The 20,436-nt window shown below is 47.8% G+C and overlaps 1 protein-coding gene across 3 annotated transcripts in view; it reads left to right on the forward strand.

Moving 5' to 3' along the window:
- Window positions 1–20,436, forward strand: part of IGFBP2 (insulin like growth factor binding protein 2) — a 58,147-nt gene that overhangs the window by 8,430 nt on the left and 29,281 nt on the right. The window contains exon 1 of one of the 3 annotated variants that reach the window (XM_040070198.2): window positions 19,338–19,368. The exons of 1 other annotated variant lie outside the window; for it this stretch is intronic. In XM_040070198.2, the coding sequence (XP_039926132.1) occupies window positions 19,353–19,368 (16 nt within the window). In that variant the 5' untranslated portion in view covers window positions 19,338–19,352. Of the gene's footprint in view, window positions 1–19,337; window positions 19,369–19,440; window positions 19,478–20,436 lie in introns of those variants that run through there. One more of the 3 variants, XM_040070196.2, reaches the window with a different exon arrangement.

Here is a 20,436-nt window from a genome sequence, read left to right on the forward strand (position 1 = left end):
GCTCTTCAAAAACAAGCAGAAATGGGGAGGAAAAGACAGATTTAGTGAAGAGAAGTGGCATGAAGGGGAGAAGCGGGATGAGGCTGGCATGAGGCTCCATCCTCCCTCCCCCTGTTGGAGCCGAGAGCTGGTGCTGTGGCTCTTCCTCCTAGCCCCGACTGCGACTGTAGCTACCGTGGCTGTGGACAACCCAGGACAGCTGGCTCAGAGGCTCCCCAGGGTGCCTGGTATGTGTCCTCTGGGACCTGGCTGCTGGGAGGGTTTGGTGTGAAGGCTAGTGCCACCATGGTGTTTCTGTTCACAGTGAAGCTGACCCAACAGCCCTGGGACTTTCCATGGCTGTTTTTAGTTCCTCCTCGTCCTCCTTACTTACTCTGCAGTGCCCGTGCTAAAAACAAATTCCAGTTGTATTGGTGAATCATGTCTTGCTGCCTGGGGACATTGTTCAGGGGTGCTGCAATCCACCCTTCCCTCAGTAGCTACTTTGCTATTCTAGCTTTGCAGCTGAACCAGTGTGAGGAAAATGCTGAGTGATGGCACTATAACGAATCTTAACACTGCTTTCTGAAGGTTGGAAGAACTCTTCCAGGCTCAATCCCAGGCTCTGAAAAGGCATCTCTTAGTCCAGATGGTCAAGGACAATGTTCCTTTTCTGGAACCTTTCTCTCTGTGTTACTGGTCTCCAACAGTCATTCCTCTAGCATAGTACCCACCACTAACTAAGGGCCATGATTTTGATATGGTCTGTTATGTATAGAGGGCTCTTTATGTCTGAACTTCATCTAAGCCTGATAAATAGAATGACAGTGAAACCACTGCTGGACTATCTTGATCTGACTGTGGTGTGAATGAACAAGTAAATAATCTGCCAAGATGGAAACTGGGATGAGGAGGCCTAGAGCAAGGGCTGGCCATGGTGGGGTGCCTCTTCTTTCAGCCATAATGAACAGCACTACTTCCACAGCTTCTGCAGGGGTGGTTAGGGCAGGATTTTGTTTAGGCAGAAATCCAGGGTGTTACAGACCAGTACAGAGATCATTTGGAGCAGAAGATATGGTTTTCTATTGGTGTTTAGGGAATATTGCCATTCCTAGGACAAGATGCTGGGTCAGCAGTACAGGTACTAATTAGAGGCTAACCCACCAATTCATCACTGAATTTAAAGAGCACTCTGGAACTGGAAGGGAAAAGTGAGACTCTGGCAAAATGGTGCCTTCTTACAGGTCAGCTCACTGTGGGAATTCTGAGTCATTTTGTTGTTGTTAATTTTAGTAACGAAAATCATTGTATTCTCTCCATTTTTTCCTTGCCAGACCCCACAGGCCTGGTCACCCCAAGCTTTCAGATTCCATTAATTCTTGTGCCTTATTGAGGGATTTTGGTTGATTAGATTCTTGCCTGGAATTTCTCTGCAGAGGAGGTAAGCTTCCCACTGCCTGCAGATGGGATCTGTAAAGCTCAACTTCCTTGCACACCCAGCTGGGTGCTGGGAATACAACTTCTGATGTCTTCAGGACAAACTTGGTACCCTGCCCCTTTCAGGGTACCTGTTGCTGAGAGCATGGCCAAGACTGGGCAGGTGGAGAGCGACTGGTCTACAGAGCTTTAAATAAAGCCAAAATGCCTGTTTTGGGCTGATTTTAGAGGTCTAGGAAGGTGTAGACCTCTCTGCACATAACTGAAGCATGGTTGGTCTGTGGGCACAGGGAGGAATTTGGCATGGAGCCCTCTGAAGCATCTATCTTGTTTAGTAAAACTCAGGCTGTGGGAGTTGGTGTGAGGAAATAACAACATCCACTTTGGTTTCTGCAGGCTCTGTCCCGGGGGCTGGTTGGGTGTTGCAGAAGGCCACAGGAATCCTGCTTGTGACCACAGACAGATTAATGGCCACTTGGGCAGCTTTTCAGAAGTGAGGAATTTGTCCACTTTCACAATAGTGGCAAGAAATTCCACATGAATTAATTAGTTTTATTACAGGACTTGTCCTTCCTGCTCCTCTAGGGCTGCCTGAAACACTGAACTCATTACATGAAGAAATGGAAATAGTACTAAAAATAAGAACTGGTATTCCAAGCCTTTGTGAGGAAACACACAGAGTATACTGACATCCTCCACCAGATGTGCTTCCCGAGCTGTGGCTCTTGGCCAGATGAGATGCAAACCTGAGATTTAGATCAATTGCAGCCACTTAAACACTTCAGCCTGCTCCACGATGCAGTCTTCTCCCAGCCTCTTATTCCCTGCTCAGTTTAGACTGTTCATCTAGGCTTCATAATTACTCCCACAATTTCAGTTTGATGTACCCTTGGGTGTTGCACAGTGAAGGATGCACACTTTCAGCTTCCTCTCCCCGTTAGAATGGGTTTCCTACCTTGCAAGGACACTGTTGGCTTTTATGGTAGTGAAATACCCCTGTGAAAGGGTGCTGTACACTTCAGTTATGGTGCCATGGAACTCTGGAAATGTTTGATTGAGTGTAGTCAGAATAACGTTAGACTGAGTAAATATTTTGGGAGCCCAGAGCTGATAACTTTCCCTTGCTTATGTTTGTGGGGGGTCAGCCTGCAGAAATTTACCACCACTCACATGGCTTTTAAACAAACGTTATCCGTGGAGGCAGTGTGCTTTTAGTTTAATCCCTTTTTAGAAGTGCTGATGCTGTCTTGAGATTTGCTCTTGCTGATAAGGGCAGGTGTACTGCTTGCTGGTCATTCCAGTGTTAGCTTTATGAACATTGCTTCAGATACTTGTGGTAGGACAGGGCTTCTTATTTTGAGACTGACCCCTCCTTTCTGCTCAGCCCCACCTTTGTGACCCAGGCTTGACTTGGTTTTGTTTTGTTTTTTTTTTTTTTTTTTGGATGCAGTGAGTTTGATACGAGAAAGCTGACCAGTGAGGTGGTAAAGTTCCTGCAGATCCCACAGTACAGAGGGGTTTGGTTGCTGCTCAGCCCTCTTCTCATCCTGGACAATGGCCAGATGAGCTGACAAGGACTGCAACACAGAATTTCCAGCATTAACAAAATGTGCCCTGTACAAAGAGTAAAAAATGTGAATGCAGACGTAGAATCTTCTAATTTCAGATGGTTGGAAAGCTTCTGTTGTTCTAGTAATGTTTGTGGTGGATTTCAATTGCTGCTTTTCTCCATTTTTCTGTTTGTTTTTTTCATCACGCTGGTTTCAAGGATTTGTTACCTAACTCCCAGCCATTAGGCTGGTCATGCACATGCTGAAACTGACCTTTGCAAATTCAGACCACACTGAAAGCGTTTGGGCAGTGCAGGTACGACGGGGCAGTAGGCGAAGCTAGCCGAATGTCTGTCACATTCATAATCTGGCCTTCGGTGACAGCCAGCACTACACAAATCGGGAATTTATGAAAAGAGTATGGAGTGAGCCTTGCGAGGTGGGAACAGTGCTATGGAAACCCATCATGCTGCTGATACCGCTCAGCCCACAATTTCAGGGATTTCCAAAGCACAGCCTGGTCTGCTGGCTGCTCACAGAGTATCTTCTTTATTTGGTGAGCTGCCCTGACTTCCAGCAGTGGGGCTTCAAGTGCTGGGAGAGGTAAACAGTGATGTCTGTGTACATCAATCCTGTGTCTTGAGGCTTCAGCTGTGGTGAGAAGGGAGGTCCCATCACTTGTGCTGTGCCCAGTGGAAGCACAGCCCTGCCCAGATCTGTTTTTGACCTTAGTTACGGGGGTGTGCTAGGAGGGTTGAGCCTCTGGTGTAGTCAGCTGTATCCTGTCCGCTGGATCTGATCTGCCCTAGCAGACCTAAAATGTCTCAGCTGACCTAAAAAACTGCTTGTAATTGAAATGCAGTGCCCCCCATAAATATTTAACTGAGTCTGTGTTTTGCTGTGCATTTTTTTCCCCAGTTCTTCTCTTTTGCTTTTCCCTGCCTATGTGTGGATAGTCAACTGCATGCACACCCCCTCCCTGGCATCCTGTGATGAAATGGCATTTTTGGCAGTTAAATGATGCGTCTTGCTTGTCTTCCATCATTATTGTGTTTGAGACTGATATCAAGTTCAGTGTGGAGTGGTGTGAATGCTCCTGTGGCAATATTTACACTCCACTACGGGCTGCCCACTGCCATAAAAGCCACATGACAACCTGGCACAGCCTGCATTAAGATTTTGCAACTCTGCTGCTGAAGCAGTGGACTCCCCTCAAATGAGGGAAGTTACTAAGGTTTTGCCCAAGAAATAGCTGTGGATGGATGGGACTTTGTGTGGCAGAAAGAGCCTGCAATGCAAGGCTGCAATTAGTGCAGTCAGACAGCAACAAAGGTTATCTCCGTGAGCAGCGGGCACACTTGGGCTGAGCTTTGGAAATCCCTGAAATCGTGACCTGAGCTGGGCTGACTGCCTGACACCAGTACCTGGGGCTTGTGCAAGGTGTGCAGGCTGCCCTGTACTGGAGTAACCCCGGCTGGGCTGCTCTCCTTTCCCCAATCGTGGAAGCATGCACGATGCCCGAAGGACATGTAGCCACGGCCTGGTAGGGACTGGGACAACACAGATCAGGCTGCTACCGTGGTGGAGTTAGGCTGGGGGTGCTTCAGAGCCCTTGGATAGGGTCACCCATCGTGGCAGGCCAGCCTGGAGCAAATGTGATTTCTCCATTGTGACAGCGGTCAAGGGCTGCATTTCAGAGCTGGGGAGGCGGTGCTGGTTCCCCTCTGCGCTGAACCCAGCGCAGGAGCCGATGCAGGGCACGGCTGCCATCCTCTCGTTGCTGACGTCCTGAGGAGAGCAGAGCTCTGCTGTTCTCAGCTGGGGTCAGACCTGAGCAGCCTTGGGCCAGAATTGCAGGTTTGCTCTTTTCCCAGACAGACACTTGCATCTGTTTAAGGCAGCCAAGGCACAGGGTGAGTGAGACTGAATCTCTCCAAAACTGCCTCTGTTTCCCGAGGACTTGAAGCAGGGGCCACAGGAGTGGGATTAGACACCAGAGTTTGAGCACACGTATGTTGCAATGCTGCCTGAAGGGTGCTTCTGTCCAGGGGCTTTCCTGTGGAGAGACATAGTCGGGAAGCAGAAATAGCAAGTGACTAAACGTCACGGTTACACTCCTGCCGTCTGAAAAGAATTCCCTATTTTCTTTTGGCTGCAAAAATTAACTTCCCTTTTCTCCTCCCTGAGCGGGCGAGCTGGCTCCCGGTGGCTGTGCCCTTGTGGCGGATGCACAGGACGGTCCAGGTCAGACTGAAAGGAAAACTCTCCTACTGGGGGCTTTTCACTGTTGTGTTCCTTTCTAAAGAAAATGTGCAGGGCTTTTCTTGGCCCTCGTGAAGGCCAAGATGCAGGTCTGTAGCTGGAATAGGATAAGACTGGCCTCATTTGGGAGCTCTTTTGGGTTTTGAGCGCTTGCTTCCCTTCTGCATCCCGCTGAGCTGTGTGGGGTGGGGGCTGGTGGCTGGCATCCGGCTTTTTGTTATTCGTGTAATTAATCTCATTCCTCCCCAACTGTGGTTCTGCAGCCCCCAGGCACAGACTGGCTGTTCGGCCTCTGCTGCACAGTAAAAGCTCCACCTGGGAGTCAAGGAAACTGAGGCAGGTATAGCTGAGTGTGTTGTTCTTGGGCATGCCTTATCCTTTGCTCCTGGAAGGTTCAGTAATGGGACTGTACCTTAGGACAGTAAATTCCTTAGACTTAACAGCTTGCTTGTTGCTCCAGTGATGAGCACTATAAAAGTGACGACAGTGCCATGTAAAAGGCTCCAATCCAAAATTGCCTGGGATTTTTAAAAATTTCTTTTTAATACTCTTTGCAATAGCTGAAGTCTGGATTTTTTGTGTGATGAAAGCCTGATGGGTAAGGAATGACTCAGCAGCTGCTCCACCTGGGTCTAGTCAAGAGCTTGGTTCTTTGACTTGCAAAAAGGCTTTTATGGGCCCTCTGGGAACCCCTTAGTGCCAAGAAGAAAATATGCATCATTATACCCATGCTGACCATGTGCATTCAGGGCAGCATACTCATCCCAGTCTTTTTTGCTGCTTTTTTTCCTCCTAGAACCCTGTACTTTTATCCCATTGCATCTTTTTTTTGGCCAACAAATTTATTATTTTCCTGTATAAGGTGCTGCACTTTCTTTCTTCCTCTTCTGTTCTTGCTGCGCTTCTGTCAGCCTCCTCTTCTCTCCCCGTGCTTTGTCTCACATTTACTTTGCATATTTTCAGCAGGTTGCTAGCAGGATTATTGTGACCTGTCTGTCTCAGTGAAGACCTGCTGAAACCTGCCATTCATTGATCCAGCAAGAAGAGCCATCAAGGAGTGCTCCTGCCAGGTTGGGAGGGTCAGGGCAGAGCTCTGCACAAGCATGTCTGGGAGCTATGGAGGTGACACTCTGGGTTTGGGGTATGATGGAATCCATGTGTTGGTTCCTGCTTGGGACTGATCTTTTGGGTTTGGCTGCCAAACTATTTGAAAAAAAAAAAGGTAAAACTAAGGTTTTATTCTGGTAACTTTGAAATATTGACATTTCTCCTTGGGAGCACAAAGGAACCTCAAAGCAAGCTTGCAAAGATATTTAGAGAGACCAGCAGCTAAAGAAGTTCACCACTTGAGCATCTTTAAAGAAAGAAAAGGGAATGAACATCTACACTCTCAAAAGCAGTGCCAAAGAACACACCACCAGTGACCCAGGATGTGTGAAAAGTCACACCAAACTCTTCCTATGCCTGAGAGGTGAAACCAGGCTGTCTGAGCTCCCAGACTGTGACACATGGGTTTTGCAAAACGCTGACATTTCAGCTGGCATAAGAGCTGGTGGTGTTTAGGGGAGAGCCTGGATGAGCACAGTGATCCCTCTGGGATCAGTGAACCTCCTGAGCAGCATCTGCAGGAGCCAGTGGGATCAATCTCTGGTTCAGTGGGTGTGGAAGACTTTAGTCCCAAATGGCCAGGTTCTTGGTGGTTTGTGTTGTCATTGCTCTTCCAATTCTTGCTGAAACTGGGCCATAAATGTACCACCTTGGTGGAGCTGCTGGCACACAGACTCCCTCCACCCAACTGGCCCCAGAACTGACCACAATCTTCTATTTCTTTTCCTTCTAAAAGGACCAAAAAGAAGCCTTGGCTTTGACCATAAGCCAGCCTTTTTGACTTGATTGCTGTTGCTGCTGTGATTAAACCCAAACAAAACCAAAACCTGGAATGTTTTCTGTATGTCCAGTTTTAGTTCCCTTTTTTTCCAGGTCATCAGCCAAACTAAACAGCCCCAAACAGACCCCAGGTGTTTGCACTGTCCTGCTTTTCACGAAAATGCACAGTTCCTTTATAAAAATGTGTGCAAGAATTTGGTGTTTTCCTACTCGCTCTCTTTCTTAAGGGCATTCCGAGAGAGATCCTCTTTCTGTGGTAGCTGTACTGAGATGTTTTCATCCTGGCACTCTCTCCAAGGCAGGGCAAGGAGAAGCCATCAAGAAGCTGTGGAAAGAGCAGTGTGACTGAGAACCAAAGTGGACTTTGGAGCAGAGTCCTCCAATGAAATTTTTTTGGGGGTCATGTTGACCCTCTGGATGGGTTAAATGTCTGCATCTATAGCCACCCGCTCTCTCCCCTCCTCCAAACTGAACAGGGCTTTCCTAGAAGCTCATCCCAAACCGGGGCTCGTGGCTTGTAAAGTGGTGCCAATCCAGTGCCTGGACTGCACTTGGACCGGTGCCCATCCACTTTCCAGAGGGTGGGGGGGCCAAGTCCACAAGGAAAATTTTCTGAGGTTTCAGTGAGTCGAGTGACCATTATGGCACGTGGGCTGAGACATATGTGGACTTTTATGTCTTGGCTCTTTTTCTCCAATTACCTGAGGTGCTGTCTGTCATCTCAGCATGTAATTCCTCTCTGCTTTGCATCGTAATTCCAGCGGGTGCAAATCGCTCTCCTCCTCCGGTGATATCCGTTCTCTGACTTAGCATTTCTGCTGCTGCTGAGTTCTGGCCTTCCCCCTTTGGGGGCTGGCACCCACCGAATCCAGCTGAGAATGTGGCCTTTTGTGCCGGAGCTGCTTGCAGGAGCTGGGGAGCTTTTCCTTCCCTGCTGCGAGCCTTTTTGGCTGGAGAACGTGTGCCCTTTCCTGGTGGGGAGGGATTTAGGGGTGAGGGGGAGGTGAGAGCGCTCCTTGTGCTGGAAGAAAAATGATGAATGACTCTCTTGTGCTTCTGAACAAAACCAGGAAATGGGGGGGGGGGGGGGGGGGGGGGGGGGGGGAGCAAAAAAAAAAAAAAGAGGAAATGAGAAACAGTAAAGAGGCCTCCCCCGCCTTCATATAAGCAATCACTCCACAGCATCTGGAGCCCAGTAAAAGGGCTGTTCCCAGGAGACCTCACACTCGCCAGCCACACAGATCTCCTTTATTGCAGACTCCTGGGGACTGCACCCCCACCCACGTCCCCTTTGCTGGCCCTGCACCCCAAACTAGCGTAGCGAGGGCAAACGGAAGCTCAGTTTCCATGGCCATGAGCACCAGAGACGGTGGTGTGTGGCTCGGCTGGCAGGGCATGGCCCGGATCCACGCGACGCTGTCAAAGCAGCTGGAGCACCTGCACGCTGTTTGTGCTGGCATGCTGCCTGGCAGCACCAGGGCACAGACAGCTGATACTCTTAGCTGGTGTGAGATGTGCTGGAGTGGAGTCACCTCTCCTGCTCTCTCCCCCAAAACTGTTTTGGATGCATTAGATGCAGTAGGGATGAGCAGAGTGGGTCACTGGCCATTGTGGTGTTGGGTTTTAATCACCCTCCTTTTGTTAAAAAAACTTCATCTGGTAGGAACCTCAATAGGTTAAGCTCGTTCTTACTGTAACCTTGCTAGCATTACTAGTTTAGCTATTGTGGAAGGGGCATGCTGGCAGTAGGAAAACTGTTCCTGAGTGCAGCTTTAAAATCATAATGCAGGTTTCAGAAACAGAGACCCTGAGAGGGGAGTGCTTCCCACCCATTTTCAGATGGAGGTGATCACAGTTGATCACTGAGCATCTTTATCATCCCTGCCAAAACACTAGGTACTAATTTAGCTGTAGTTCTTACTCTGTTGTCATCCTCAAGTCCCAATTGAATTTATGTTAGGTGGGAGGGGACTTGGTTGTTAGTTTCTACTTCCTGAGCTGAAGCTTCTTTTCTCCTGGATGTAAGACAGTTAGCTGTTGTCCTCCAGTCTGGAGATGGGGAGCATTTCTGATGTGGCATTTGGGTCTTGCCTGGGAATTTTTGGTGTTCAGGGCTCTGTGGCAGAATTTTTTGTCATACAGGTAATGTAGATACTGTGGAACCTCTGTAGTGATGAATGTTTTTGTATCTTATATCCAAATATTATACTTCCGCTCAGGCTTTAGCTCAGTGCTTGTTCACCTGCTCGTGTGGCCCTTTTTTCATTCACGCAAATCTGGAGGATTGAGTGCATTATCTGAAAAATAATAATTCTCTGTTTTTGTGGGCATGGGAAGAGAAAGTTTTCTGTTGTGAAAAGTTAAATCACCACTTTGGATATTTGCAGCTGTTCTTGAAATCCCCTCTTATCCCCTTGTCAGCAGAAGGGAATCCTTTTCCTGGTTCACAGATGCAGTGTCCTCGGTGGGTATCTCTGCATGCTGCCAAAAGGAGCTTCTTGAGGGGCTGAGGAGAGGGATGGCTGGGCTCACACAGGTGCTTTCATGGAGGAAAGGCAGAAATTGCAGAGGAGTCACAGACACCCCACTGTTTTATGGAGAGACAGAAAATCAGGTTGCATCCTTGCAAAGTGGTGTTTTCAGGTTTTCCCTAGCTGGTTAATGACAAGGCTGGTGGGGGTGCTCTGGGTTTGGGCTGTTCCCCTGGGGCAGCCTCTCTGTAAACTGGCAGGACTTAAGAGGAAAAGCAGTATTACTCTTGAGTTTAAAGCAGCTCCCGGGGTTGCTCAGCATCTAGAGGAGTTTGCTGAGAGGGACAGTGCTATAAAAATCCTCAGCTCTTCCTCCTAAAATCCACAGGGCAGTACCTTCCTGAATTTGCTCTGCCTTTGCCCTTGTGTTCTGGGTCTTGGATGCTTGAAGAGACATGTCAGAAGCCAGGCAGGCCTCCACTCTTTGCAGTGCCTGAACCCTGGGGTTAGCTTTGGAGTGAATTTGTGCCCTGAATTGCACAAATTGGGAGACAGTGGTGAGAAGAGGCGCTGTAAGCCCTGCCTGCAAGGTCTGAGCTGTGCTGCTGTGGGCTTAGCTGGAAAGCAGTGGGGTGTGTGGCAGGTAGCAAGGATAGATTTTGTGTTTGTATTGCAGAATGGTCAGGGGCTGGGCTGGGAGCTGGTTATTTTTTATTTAGCAGTTCTGTGACTAGTCCTTAAAGGAGGGCAGCTTATGATTCACCCCATGCCTCCTTTTGCCCTTACATGAGCATTGCTTTTAAAGCAGGGTTCTTGATGGCTGGGGAGGGGAGTGTGCTGAATCAGCAGCTGTTATTGCTGCTGGATCAGACCCTGGTCAGGAGTGTGAAGTTTTGGGGATGCCTCAAGCCATTGCACCCTTCTCTGCTGACTGCCCCTGTGGGAGGGGGGACCTTATGCTCTCATTAGTGCAAACCAGCAGCATTTGAGACTGGTAAATTTACTTTCTTTAGAAGATACTTGGTTGGAAACCCTGGGTCAGTTGACTGGGTGACTGCTGCATTTTGGTCCTGAGCCTTTCAAAGTTAGATGGGCCCACTCAGAGGGAGAGAAATCTTTGGAATTGTCTTCCTTGGGAAAAGCTCCTGGGGGAAGTCTGACTCCTCTGGGGTTTCCGTAACACCATGATGAGGTGTCTGCATGTCCTAATGTCTTACTAATTTGCCAGTGATGATTTTTTTTTTTGGAGTTATTTTAAACCGGCGCATTGTGCAACTAATGGGCTTTTTATTGGTGGTAAACAAGCCGAGCTAGACAGGAATGCTGCCGAGGCTGGACTGGCAGGCTTGCCTCTGAGTGCTGTAGAAATAACTTGTTCGGGTGTTTTTTTTGTTTTTTTTTTTTTTTCCTTAAAGAGGGAGAGTAGCTGAGGTGCATGCTCTGCACCTTGTGGCCTGATTTTTGGGTCTACAGCTGCTTTCTGCATTGGTTTAAGGGACTGTAACCTTTAGGGGGAAGGCAGTGGCTTTGCCCACGTACCGTAGCTGGGTGGTGCAGGGCCCAATCCTGTCCTGGGCCAAACAGCAGCTTCCTGCCAGGCAGTGCCTGGGATGCTCGGGGCTGAATGCATGGAGCTGGTGGGTCTTTGTAGGGGCTGTGGAAAACACCCTGTCTCTTATCACACCTCTTGCTTGATGAGATCAAAACTGTGGACATGGAGCATGTCCTCACTCCTGGAGTGGGATGAGGTCAGGTTGGAAACAGCTACAGTCAGGGGCATGCAGGTGCTGCCACAAAGCCTGTGGGTACTGGTGGTGCCTGGCAGTGCTTGGCTGTGCTTGGGGACACTGCAGGGCAGTGCTTGGGGACACTGCAGGGCAGTGCTTGGGGATGCTGCAGGGCAGTGCCAGGGACACTGTAGGGCTGTGCCAGGGACACTGCAGGGCTGTGCTTGGGGACACTGCAGGGCAGTGCCAGGGACACTGCAGGGCTGTGCTTGGGGACGCTGCAGGGCAGTGCCAGGGACAGTGCAGGGCTGTACTGGGGACACTGCAGGGCAGTGCCGGGGACACTGCAGGGCTGTGCCAGGGACGCTGCAGGGCAGTGCCGGGGACACTGCAGGGCAGTGCTGGGGACACTGCAGAGCAGTGCCAGGGATGCTGCAGGGCAGTGCTGGGGACACTGCAGAGCAGTGCCAGGGACGCTGCAGGGCAGTGCCGGGGACACTGCAGGGCAGTGCTGGGGACACTGCAGGGCTGTGCTGGGGACACTGCAGAGCAGTGCCAGGGACGCTGCAGGGCAGTGCCGGGGACACTGCAGGGCAGTGCCAGGGACGCTGCAGGGCTGTGCTGGAGACAGTGCAGGGCAGTGCTTGGGGACGCTGTAGGGCAGTGCCGGAGCACCGCGACTCCCGCCAGGCTCACAGCCGTGCCTGGCCTCAGCCTCTGTCCCTGCAGTGCGTGTGCCACCACCGTCCAGGATAACCTCAAGTGAAAAGTATCAGACTTCAGTGGCCAAGAAAAGAGTGCTGACCTATTTTGGACACTTATTTATATTCAAGTTGCTTCTCTCTGTCTCTGTGAAAAAGCTGTTGTGACTCCAATACTTTTTTTTAAGTTTTTCCCCTCCCTTAGCTTTTGTTTGTAACAGGATATGATCTAGGACTAACATCTGTATTTTCCAGTAGCCAGAATAAATGTCTTATTATCTTTTATTTTTCCTGCTGAAGCAACACTTTTACGGAGCAAAGCCAGTTTTGTAATATAGCTAAGCATTTAGTTGTATTGTGTTTCATTTTTTACAGGTTCTCCTTTTAATAAAAGTCTTTACTAAAATTTTCAATTTTCAGACCAAAATGGAAAAAAGTTGCTGTTTCTGATTGTGAGTAACAAAAAGTCATCTAATGTAAGGTCACAAAAATTATGGAAAACTGTTTGGGTTTTGGTGTGTTTTGGGGGGTTTTTTTTTTTTTTTTTTTTTTTTTTTTTTTTTTTTTTTTTTTTTTTTTTTTTGGTACAGTTTCCTGTCATTTACTGGCTATATCAATTTACTGAAGTCATGATCTTCTGAAAGATCTTACTGGTGAAAATGGTTTTGATTGCTTTTTTTTGTGTTTTGTTTTTTTGGTTTTTTTTTTAACAGCTACTAGCTGATTTTGTGTGCCGCAGTTCACAGTTAATTTCTTATGTTTTTTAAAATTGAAATTGTAGTTTCCCTGACAAAATTCTGCCATTAGAATAATCATTAAATCTGAACAGCTTGGTCAGGGCAGCTGTGTGCACTAACCCTACTTGCTTGTCATCCTGTAGATTTTAGGATTTGCAGTTCTGTCAACAGTAAGCATCTAAGTTAGATACTTAATCAGCAAGGAAAGCAAAGGCAAATGCTATGAATATTCATCATTCCTCCATATAAATGGTGGTTGTATTGTATTTTATTCCATAATTTTTTCTGCTTTAAGGTAGGAGGGTTTTATTGTGTTTTTCTTTTGTTAGTGTTGCAGTTGGATTTTTGTTTGTTGGCTTTTATTTCATTCTTTCTGTGTGCATCTTTAAGACCTGAAAGAGGAAGGGTGAAAAAACTTGCTTTATGGAAATTGCAAACCCTTTGGCTTCACTAGCTGAGCTTGCAAACTCACTGAACAGCACCAACCTTGCGCGGAACTGGCTGTGCCCTGTGCAAGTGCATCTACATGAAGATCATATCTCTCAGAAGGCCAGGAAGTTCCATAACCCTTGCCTGCAGCTGGATTTTTGAGTATATGTGAGAAGGATTATGGCAGTTTCTTTGTTGAACGTAGTTTTGGTGGCTTTTGTGCTGTCACATCTGTGTTCTTTGTTTAATGGCTGACATGAAATAACCAGTTTGCATGCCCAGACAGACACACAGCCACTTGTGCCCCGTGTGTGCACTGAAATGTCTCTGTGCATTGATGTGGCTGGATGGGATGATCCCTGCACCATGGCAGAAGGGCTGTGCTGGCTCCCTGGGCTCCCAAGGCTGCTGGCTCTGTGGCATCAAGTAAAGCTGCTCCTTGAGCATGGTCGGGCTGCAGCTGTTGCTGCTGGTGAGGTGTGCCCTGTGCAGGGTTTTGGAGAGAAGGACTGGAGTTTTATTTTGCCCTACACGCTGCTGTAAGATTGTGTCTCACTCTGCAGCCAAGTGCAGTTGATGCAGCTGTGGGTGCTGAGTCTGAGGGTGGTCTTCATGCAAAGTCACCAGGGAGTGGAGAGCTGGAGGCAGAGCCCTCATGATACATGAAAGAAGAGTGTTTCAGCTTCTGTCTGTGAGAAACATCAGCTGAGGCTTCTGGTCAAGGCCTTGCCGTGAGAAGCTCAGTATTGCCCTTAGGAGGAGTGGAATATGGCATGGTCAGATGAGACCCCCTCCCATGCTGTATGCTGGGGTTTGGAGTGTCAAATGCTCTTCAGCTTTCAGTGGTTCGTTCACGTGTGTCTAAAGTTGTTTCTGATCCTTGTTTGTTAAAAAACATTTGTAAAGCTCATCTAAAAGGAAGTAGGTTATGAAGGTGAAATTAGTTCCTACTGCTGCTGGGATCAAAGGAGTGTAGCAACAGTGTCCCGAGTGGTGTGTGGGTTGGGCTTGGTTGTTCAGACCGGGCCATGGGGAGACCAGACCAGACTGTGACCCCTTCAGTGTAAATGAAATAATTTTAATATTTTATGCATGTTCAAATGGACAGCATTTCTTTGCTTTCAGAAGAGCTGTTCTGGGTGACACCTAACAATAGGTGGATCACCCTAACAATAAACATAACAGTGAAATGGTGGGCTCCAGAATAGATGCTTGTTTTGTCTCCTGAATACCCTCCATAAGCTGCTGCAGTGGAGCAATGCTGTTGGCATCTCCTGGTGAAATGTGCTGGTGTGCTTTGACATCAGCAAGATAACCAGGAGTTTACTGAACTCATCTGGGATTTGCTGCTTTAGGCATGATGAGAGGCTGCTGAGTCTGGAAGCTGAGGGACTCTCAGGAATTAATGATGTGTATATACTCTGGATTAGTTTTATCTATAGAAGTTTCAATGCAAGACATTTTCTGGGAGTTGAAGTGCTCCTTGTTCAAAATGAGCAGCGTTCTCCCTGCAGATGAGAAGGCAAACTTAAAGGAGGGATGCTCTGTATTGAGTTAGCATACTATTTAGCTACTCTACTGTGAAAGTGAATTCAGATTAAGCTTCCCCTGTGTAAACAAGCCAGGTGAGGAAATTTTTTGTGTCATGAGTTGATACAGTAAAGCAGAAGCTGTAAAGGAATCTGCTGTAAGCAGAGGGAGTGTCCCTGGAGCTGGCAGCATTGGCAGAGCTGGGGATGGGGAGCACTTTGGAGAATGCATGGGACCCTCCACTTCAGTGCTTAGGCCTCTTACATCCTATACATGATACATCAGGTATGAAACTGCAATTTTCCTATTCTGAATACACATGGAGATGACAGTTTTGTTTTCCTTGAGTCCGTCAAGGATCAGTCCCTTTGCACTTTGGCTTAGTTATCTTCATGATTGCCGGTGGTCTTGTGCATGTGTGGCTTCACACCTTACACATCCGAATGTCAGCAGGACAAATTTTTTTATAAAGTTACTGGGGAAAACTTATGGTTCCATATGTTCAGTTTGTTGGAGACATTTGGATCCAAGGCTGAGGCTCGAGCGTTCTTTCCCTGTGTTGCTGCCACCATATTTGTCTCTAAGCAGGAACACTGATTAAATTACAGTGCACCTCTGATAATGTGCACATATGGCAACTCTCTGAAGTTTCATATTAATTTTTATTTTTCATGTGGTGAATAATCATGCTCACACATCCAGAGGGTTGAGGAAAGAACAGGAGACAGTAATTGCTGGATATGAATTTCAAAATTCCCTGTGGAAGACTGTCTAATTAGATTTAATGAGCTGGCTGGTGAGCATGCGTGTGCATGTGTGCTTTCACCACCTCTCTTGAGCCAACTGGCTCAGGGGTGCTTATGTGTGTCTGAGGTGAATTGGAGGAGTATGTGGAAGAGATATTTTTGCACTTGTAGAGGGCAGGTTTGAAGCAGACTTCTACCTGCTTTTCTCATGTGTGTGCTGTAATGAGGAACTTCCACCATGGAGGTGAAGCATTTGATAATGCAGGTGATAAATTGGAAGTGACTGTGCTGTGGTTTCAGCTGTTTAGTTGAGGAGGGATGGGAGCAGAGTATCTGTCTCTATCTGTGGAGTTGGTATCCCTTCCTCTCTAATGTACTTCTCAGAGCTGCTGGTGCAAGGGGTAGCAGAGCTACAGCAGGTCACAGGATGTGTGCCACTGAGCTGCCAGGAGGAGGTTTTGGATTAGCTGGAGGCAAATGGTCACTGGGGCTGGGATTTTGTGAGTGAGGTGGATTACAGCCCTCAGGTTTGAACATTGCTGTGTCTCTGATCTGGTCTGCTGGCTGCTCTCCCACCCCTCAATCAGTGGGAACAGCCCTGAGTTAGTTGCGTGCAGTTCGGCTTTTTTGCAGGGGTCATTGCCATGGATCAGTGCTCTGTTTCCCAGAAGGACCAGTGTGAGTAGAGAGCTGTGCTGGGAGGGTGGCCATTTTAATGAGGGGCTTCTATGTGTTTTTTTCTTTCTTTCTTTTTTTTTTTTTTTTTAAATATTAATTAACCTTTATTTTCTGTCAAGAAAGTTGTCCTGAAGCATGACTTAGCAAGGCAAACATGCCCAGACAAAGGAAGCATTAAGCCTGCACAGAGGGAGGGGAGAGGGTTACACCTCTAATTATTTTGTGTGCATGTAATTTTTTTTTCCCCCTCTGGTGACTGATGGGTCTTGAAAGGACTTGCCGGGGTTGGTGTGTGATTCACCAGGGCAGAGCGTGTTCTGGGCTGAGGCTGCCGGCTGTCTGGCCCTGGATGCCAAGGGCAGGAGATGCCCTTGTGCTGGTGTTGCTCACGCCTGAGTCAGCACTTGTGCAGCACAGCTGCTCCCCAGCTGGGGGCCAGGTGTGGGATTCACTGCTCACACCCCAGCCCGGCTGGACAGGAGGATGCAGAGGCTTGGCTCTGCCACGTGAGCACTGTCTGGAGAGGGCTGCTGTGGGAGCATGTGGAGCAACGTCTCCTGCTAGGAATGTGGGTGCTCAGAGCCGTCCTTGAGTGGGTGGGAAGCACTGAGCTGCCAAAGTGCTTATGCCAATGAAGGGGCTGGAGAAGGAGGCAATCCTGAACCCCTTTCACACATCCCTATCCCCAAAGAGGGAAAAAGGGATCAGTGCTCTACCACCCTCCCGATAAGCAGCAGCCTACAAACTACCCAGCCTGCCACCGTGTCCTTTTCTCTGGTCTTCCTGTCTGGTCCTGGAGCCTACTGAAAAAAATGGGACCTGAGATTGGCTAGGTGGGGACTTAGAGCTCATATGATGTTCATGTGGGAAGCAAGAAGAGGGGAACTGAGGTGAAGGAGAAAAATGGGTTATGAGCAGGAGTGGGAGTGGTGTTCGGGGAAGAGGAGGAGAAGCTGGGGCTGTGCAGGAAAAGGAGGAACTTGTGGAGTGGGCTGCAGTCCTGGCCTCAAAGCTGATGGATTAGGAGGGCTTGGCAGAGAGTTGGAGATCTGGTTTTATGCAAATAGTGTAAAATATGTGGAATTCAAGGAGGGAGCTCCAAAGCTAGTGGGCTTGGCTCCTAAAGATCCCACAGGACAGAATGAATTTTAGTCAGCTTTTTTAAAGGTTTTCTCTTTCCCACTAGTTTTTGGATCCATTGACCAACTCCCTGCTGGTGGGGTGCTACAGAAGTCTGACCAATGATTTTCATCTTCAAAGTCTAGTAAAAATCACTGACCAGATAGAGGAGGAAAGGCCCTGTTAGTGTTCACCTGGAGAGGAAGGCTGCAGCATGGGTTCAGCTGGAATATTAGACATCAGGACATCTGTGTGGGTGCTTAAGGGCCACGATGCACACTTAGGCAGTTCTGCTTCTGAGATGCCTGGCTGTCTTTGGGAAATGGTGCACGTTCTGCACCAAAATCATGGAATCTTTTAGGTTGGAAAAGGCCCTTGAGATCATAGAGTTCAACTGTAAACCCAGCACTGCTGAGTTCACCACTTACATCCCTAAGTGCCATATCTTTTAAAATACCTTCAGTGGTGACACCACCACTCCCTGGGCAGTCCACTCCAATGTTTGGTAACCCTTTCCACGAAGAAATTTTTCTTGATATCCAATCTAATCCTCCCCTGCTACAACTTTAAGGGTATTTTCTCTTGTCCTATTACTTGTTACAAGAAAGGCCAGAACAGATTATTGCAGAATTTGATTTGGCATATAGAAGAAGCCTAACCCCGCCATGGCAGTAGAGAGATGCAGGTGATGGGACTCTTCCTGAGCTGGGTGGTTCGTGGTTCCAGATTTGAATCCTAGAATTTTAGATATGGCGTTTCCCTGCTTCTGGGCATGACACTTGGTAACTTAAGTATATCTTGCTGTTGGAACTTGAAAAAAGTCCCTTTCTTCTTTTCACCAATTCCTCTTTCCTGATGCTTTCATAAGTCCCAGTGGCTTACAGAAAATATTTTTCATCTCTTCCTCCTCCCCCCACCCTGCCCCATGACCATCTCTTCTATTTTTTTCATGAATGAAAAATTGTCTCTAGCAAAAGGGAATGAGAATCTTCACCATTTTGAGCAAACTCTTGTCCTACCAGGGTGGGAAAACATATCAGTGTCACCTCTTTGATTGGTTCCACCAGCTCTTCTCTGCTGATTGAAGATTAACTGCGTCTTGCAATTGAGTTTGGTTTTTGGTTGGGTTTTTTTTGTGTTTTTTTTTTTTTTTTTTTTTTTCTCTGTTAAAACAATCCCACAAAAAAACCCCCAAATACCTAAACCACCCATCTGTCTGGTAGTTTTTTTTCATTAAATGGAGCTGAGGGACTGCAGCAAGCTACCTCTTTTGCAGGAATCTCTTTTGGCTTGAAAGGAATTATTCATGCAGTTACGCAATCCACAATGAATTTTCAATTTGTCACAGCTTTTCCCTGCCTCCCTCCTTTTGTCCACCAGCCCAGCTAGGCTCTTGCTGAGTCTCTTCATTGACTGACATGCTTTAGCCGGAGTTCTAATGTGTAGGTGCAGTCCTGATCAGCAGCCCTCCTTGGAGTGCAGGGCTGCAGTGCATAGTGAGGTTCTAGATTCTTCCCAGTTTAAGGTCACACCTTCTGAGAAGAAAAGCCATTTTTCATCATGAATTCTTTTCTGAGAGCCTGCAGTTGCTTGGTGTCTTGGCTTTCCTCCCTTCATCTGTGTGGGAAAGCCAAGTGGTTCACATTCCTTGCAGGAAGAAATCTTGGAAGCAGAGGACTGTGTGATCCTCTGCAGTTACAACCTGAAGTGTGACTGAAGTGCACAGGTATTGGGGAAAATCTCAGGAGCCTTCACTTCATGAGTATCTGCTCAGATGGTTTGTAGCTGAGCTAATGTTTAATTTTTCTCAAACAACTTCAGATGTGGGTTGGAAGTGTTCACTGCTCATCCTGATGTAGGAAGCTCTGCCACCTGCAACAGGAACCTGAGCTGTTAAATTTAAATTTTAAAGAGTAGCCTCTGTGTGCTGCACATCTGTGGTGGGTTGGTCCTGGCTGGATGCCAGGTGCCCACTAAAGCTGCTCTGTGGCTCCCCTCCTCAGCTGGGTGGAGGAGAGAAAATAGAAATACAGGCTTGTGGTTCGAGATAAGAACAGGGAGCAATCTTGTACCACTGCTGCTTTTGGATCAGGGAATTCATGCACGTGTACCCAGGTGAGGTGGCAGGGAAGGTTCCTCCTGTCCACTCACTCTCACTGCAGAGCCTGGTGTTTGCAGAGGATCTGCAACAGGAGTATGGGGATGGGGTTGTCCTGCAAAAATGGTGAGTGTGGCTCCTGAGGTCTTGCCCTCACTGTCTCGTGTTGCCCTCTCTCCTCTGCCCAGAGGAGAATGGGTCAATGGGGTGGTCTTGCATTGAAGGAGCCATGCAGTGGGTGATGCCTGGGCAGCACCAGCATGTTTAGTGAGACAAATGTTCGTGGGCTGTGGATTTTCATTTTACTCCTCCCATTCAATACTCTGTTTGGATCAGTGGTAGGAATTACAGCTGATAAAGCTAGCTGTTGCTGTTGCCATTAACAAAAGCATTTTCTTTCAAATCCCTAAGAGCTCTAGCAGAGAAAATAATAAAAATTCACTTGCTGTTTTGTGTTTCCAGGGTGTTGATGCCTTGGAGATGCACCAAGATGGTAGAATAAGATCTAAGGGAGGGTATACACTCCTGGGACTATGATCAGGAGTATGAAGATCTATTCACGGAAAATATAGAACAGAACAAACCTAACCAACATTTCCCTAAGGACCACTTTTGCTGCTCTCCCTTGGTGCAGCCCTGCGTTGAACCTGACACCCCCATCCTTCTCTGTGCTGATTTCTGTTACTAATTTCTCTTGCTGCAACAAGTGTTAAATCTCAGCTGCTAAGCAGCAGGTCTGGGCTGTGTTTCAACCCCCTCCTCTTTCCCAGGAGCTGTTGATGTGCCTGTGCATGCACCCTTCGTGCTGTGTCCTCCATCCTGACACAGCTTTTTCGTTTCCTCTCCCTCTCTCACTTTTTTGGAGGGTTCAGGCTGGGGGTGTGATGTGTGCGGTGGGGATTTTTTAGGGATATATCTGCCTTGACAATGTTCCTTGACAGCTGTCCCAACCTGAACAGAGCAGAAAACTTGTGGAATATTTGAATTACTGACTAGTTCGATGGTCTCCTGGGTAATGGGGCAGGGGCAAATGTTGCTACTGGCAGACGCTGGAGTTGAAAGTTCTTTGCTGCAGAAGGTACCCC

This window comes from Hirundo rustica, chromosome 7 (assembly GCF_015227805.2).
Source record: "Hirundo rustica isolate bHirRus1 chromosome 7, bHirRus1.pri.v3, whole genome shotgun sequence".
Lineage (NCBI taxonomy): Eukaryota > Metazoa > Chordata > Aves > Passeriformes > Hirundinidae > Hirundo > Hirundo rustica.